This window comes from Morone saxatilis, unplaced genomic scaffold (genome assembly GCF_004916995.1).
Source record: "Morone saxatilis isolate NCDOM2014 unplaced genomic scaffold, NCSU_SB_2.0 Contig18, whole genome shotgun sequence".
Taxonomy (NCBI): Eukaryota; Metazoa; Chordata; class Actinopteri; family Moronidae; genus Morone; species Morone saxatilis.
In genome coordinates this window covers 29,545,487-29,549,999 of record NW_023339740.1, presented here as the reverse complement: position 1 = coordinate 29,549,999, position 4,513 = coordinate 29,545,487, and the positions used below count along the sequence as shown (strand labels likewise).

The 4,513-nt window shown below is 42.6% G+C and overlaps 1 protein-coding gene across 1 annotated transcript; it reads left to right on the top strand.

The window, feature by feature from the left end:
• Positions 1 to 40: 40 nt before the first annotated feature.
• On the top strand, positions 41 to 1,234 carry LOC118328220 (RNA-binding protein 39-like; the record flags this gene model as incomplete). Its single annotated transcript, XM_035661841.1, is given in 4 exon segments — positions 41 to 77; positions 499 to 604; positions 691 to 769; positions 852 to 1,234. Coding segments are annotated over 2 exon segments (84 nt in total), but the record flags the coding sequence as incomplete, so codon positions are not given.
• Between the last annotated feature and the right edge of the window lie 3,279 nt (positions 1,235 to 4,513).

Below are 4,513 nucleotides of genomic sequence, written 5' to 3'. Positions count from 1 at the left end.
TCTGCAGCTCTGAATTTTCCTCTCAGCCTCTCGCCACTACCACTGCTTCCAACTGTCCAACATGTTCACCTCAACAGGTAAACACACACCTGTCTGTAGATATACTGTCTGTAGATACACCTGTCTGTAGATATACCTGTCTATGGATACACCTGTCTGTAGATATACCTGTCTGTGGATACACCTGTCTGTAGATATACCTGTCTATGGATACACCTGTCTGTAGATATACCTGTCTGTAGCTATACCTGTCTGTGGATACCCTGTCTCTGTCTGTAGATATACCTGTCTGTAGATACACCTGTCTGTGGATATACCTGTCTATAGATATACCTGTCTGTAGATATACCTGTCTGTAGCTATACCTGTCTGTGGATACACCTGTCTGTGGATATACCTGTCTGTGGATACACCTGTCTGTAGATATACCTGTCTATGGATACACCTGTCTGTGGATATACCTGTCTGTGGATACACCTGTCTGTCTGTCTGTTGCAGTGAGGAGGTTCCTGGTTGGGAGATGGACATCCAGCATGATGTCATAGAGGAGTGTAACAAACATGGAGGAATCGTTCACATCTACGTCGACAAGAACTCTGCTGAGGTACCGTCTGACCTCTGACCTGTCTGACCTCTAACCCCCTTTGTCACTTTTGTTAAATCAGACCTCTGACCTCTGCTCCTTTTCAGGGAAATGTCTACGTCAAGTGTCCGTCGATCCCCGCTGCCATGGCTGCCGTCAACGCTCTACACGGAAGATACTTTGCCGGTAAGACTTCCTGTCACATGACACGTGCTGTGTGTTGTGGGCCAATCAGAGAGCAGCTCTGACATCTCACCTGTTGCTTCAGGTAAGATGATCACGGCGGCGTATGTCCCACTGCCCACCTACCACAACCTGTTTCCAGAGTCCGCCACCGCCACACAGCTGCTGGCCCCGCCCCCTAGGCGGTGACTCATGACACAGCTCCGCCCCCTGATCGGACTCTTTTATAGTCTCGTCTCCAATTGATCGACACAGAAGAGTTCATTTCCGTCCAAGAACGCTGGCGAAGGATGACGTTTGTGTTCCTTCCTGTTTACTTCCTGTTTGGTCTCATATATTCTTCGTCAAATGATTGAGCTCTGTGAGCTGTGATGGTGTCAGCTGATTGGTTGCTTTGAAGATATTCAACTGTTTTCTAAAAATAATTTTATTTTGTTAATTGTTGATTAAATTTTATTTTGAAGTCTCTTCTGTGTGTTCTTCTGCTGACAGGAAGTGTCACTTAGGGTGACTTTATTTGTACCCAGAGGTAGATTTGGTTTGCAGTTAAAGGAATTCCTTTTGACAACAATATAAAAACAACAACAACTCAGACAACAAACACAATACAAAGATGAAAAAGATAAAAGTGCTCCCGGCTCTAAAAATCAGGATTTCCAAAGAGAGATCAATAGAATAAAAAAACAGTATAATAAATAACCAAAAGAATGAATAACCAATAGAATAAATAACCAGTAGAATAAATAACCAGTAGAATAAATAACCAATAGAATAAATAACCAATAGAATAAATAACCAAAAGAATAAATAACCAAAAGAATAAATAAGGTAAACATGCAGATTAAAAACTAAAACTTGTTGATCTGAACGATCGCTGCTGGAATAAAGCTGTTTTATTCCGCTTTGTTCCACACATTGGAACTATAGACCTCCACCCAGATGAACAATAGACCTCCGCCCAGAAGGAAATATAGACCTCCGTCCAAATGAACAATAGACCTCCGCCCAGAAGGAATTGAAGACCTCCACCCAGAAGGAACTGAAGACCTCCGCCCAGAAGGAAATATAGACCTCAGCCAAGAAGGACCTGAAGACCTCTGCCCAGAAGGAAATATAGACCTCCGCCAAGAAGGAACTGAAGACCTCTACCAAGAAGGAAGAAGCTCAAGTTCAGCGTCTGCACAGTGAACGGTGTCTGCTGTGCTGAGACGCTCACCGATTGATCTATTGATCATTTGACAGTCTGACTGAGGGAGTTTCTGTTCTTTAGTGAGACGTTTCCAAACCACAACACCACAGAAAAAGATCGAACTGCTTCAGGGGTTTAAACTACTTTAACACTCCTCTGACTTCTTCCATCTTTCCTGATAATATCTTGTATTATTCACTAATTAAAGATCATCATTTATGACCCATAATATTTTAATAGTTTTCAGTTGTTCTGCTTTTAGAGGTCAGGTCTCTGATTTCACAGCAGCTTTTACAAAAATATATGACGCATGTTGGGATGTTTTTAGGCATAGGGTTAGGGTTAGGGCTACATATTTGTAGTTGAGGTAATACAAAAGTAACAAAGTAATCAAGTAACTACAATATTCTGATCCTTGGATTATAACTGACTACATTTTTTTAACAGGTTATTAGTAACTGTAATCAGATTACATGGTTATTGGCAGCTCAACAGTTAAATATATCCCTGGGGCCAGAGCCGGCCATATTGAATCATATTTAAAACTGCTGGCTAAAGATAAACGTAAATATAGTAAGATAGTTATTCACGTCGGCGGTAATGACACCCGATTACGCCAATCGGAGGTCACTAAAATTAATGTGGAGTCAGTGTGTAATTATGCTAAAACAATGTCGGACTCCGTAGTTCCTGCACCACTGCATGTATCTTGGAGTTTATCTTTGATCAGGATTTTGTCATTCTAAGTTCCCCATAGAGCAGACTCTAGCACGCGCCTCTTTAACTTTATGCAATAATTACGAGAAACCATTAGACACATCCTATCAACAGACAGATCCAGAAAAACTAAATCCATGCCAATTGTTACTTTCAGGCTGGATTACTGCAACTCCCTTTTGCACTGGCTCCCTGTAAAAATTAAGAATAGAATTTAAATCCTCCCTATCACCTATAAAGCTCTTCATGGTCAGGCCCCCTTCATATCTTAAAAGAGCTCATAGTACCCTATTAACCCCAACTAGAGACACTGATTCTTCGTGAAGCAGGGCTACTATAGGGACGTTCTCTGTGTCCTATTGGTCCAAGTTCTCCCTCATCATCTGCTCCCGTCTCCATAATGGTCCCTCAGGGGTCCATCCTTGGGTCATAATGCTCTTCTCAGCCTGTATATGCTTCCATTGGGTGACATTATAAAAAAGCATAACATCTCCTTTCACCTCTATGCGGAGACTCACAGCTGTACTTGCCTCCCCTAAAATTCCTAGGGACTCCCATACAGATCCTCTTCTGGTCTGTCTTGAGACATCAGAAACTGGATGGCAAACAACTTCCATCCAGCTAAAATAGTGACAAGACAGAAGTCATCATTTTTGGTCTCCCAAAGCAAGAGGCACTGTAGTGCAAAACTTAGGTTACCTCACCCCCTTCTGTCAACCCTATGCCAGAAACCTGGGTGTCATTCTCCGACCTGAACCTCTGCTTTGACAAACAGAATTAGCTCTGTTGTCAAAAATATTTTTTACCAGCCTCAAGAATGATCTTCCCGCTCTCCAAATCCTTCCTATCCTCACCAATGACCTTGAGAAGTTAATCAATGCCTTTATTACATTCACGGCTGGACATTGCAATGTCCCTCTATCTTGGCCTCCCCCATAAACTCACGTTAGACGTCTACACTTGGTCCAAAACGCAGCTTGCGGTCTTCTTTTAACTGGCACCAGGAGGGCGTGAGCACATCACGTCCATTCTGCCTCCTTGCACTGGCTCCCAGTTCTTTTAGGATTTCATTTCAAAAGTTATTATTTGTTTTTAAGGCACTAAATGGGCTGGCCCCAATATACATCGCCTGACCTTGTACAGCCCTATTGTGTTCAAAGGTCCCTGAGATCCTCAAATAAATATAAGGGCTTCTTGGCATACCGCGCTCACGGCTCAGTAATACATGTTACTAATTCACTTCTTCCCCGGAGTCTTCTTGTGCTTTTCTCGTCTCGCAGGTTCTCATGGATCCTGGTGGAGCCTCCTGCCATGGTCCTGCCCTTGACTGCCATTGCCTAATATCACTGATATTAGTGTTTATATTATTTTATTATAAGTAATTATTAATGTTCATCATCAATCAGTCACAATATTAGTTAGTTTTGCTACTGTTGTTGCTGTGCCGTCTGTCTTCTGTCTGTTCCTTGTCTGTCTCTCCTCTCCCTCTCCACTTCCAACTGGTCGAGGCAGACGAGTCGAACATCCACCTAAGAAGCCCGAGGGTCTGTCCTAGGTTTCTGCCTTTTAACAAGCCAGTTTTTCCTTGCCCCCTTCGCCAAAGTGCTTGCTCATGGTGGTACCTGTTGGGCTCTGTAAATGTTATTAAAAAGGAGTTCGGTTCTAGACCTGCTCTATTTGAAAAAGTGTCCTGAGAAATAACTTCTTTTATGAATTACCGCTATACAATAAAATAAAATTGAATTGAAATGAAATTTGGACACAGCCAGCGTTGCAATGACGACCATCGGCTATACATGTCAACACTGGTCACATTGGCAGGGGTCCAAAGAAAATAGGGA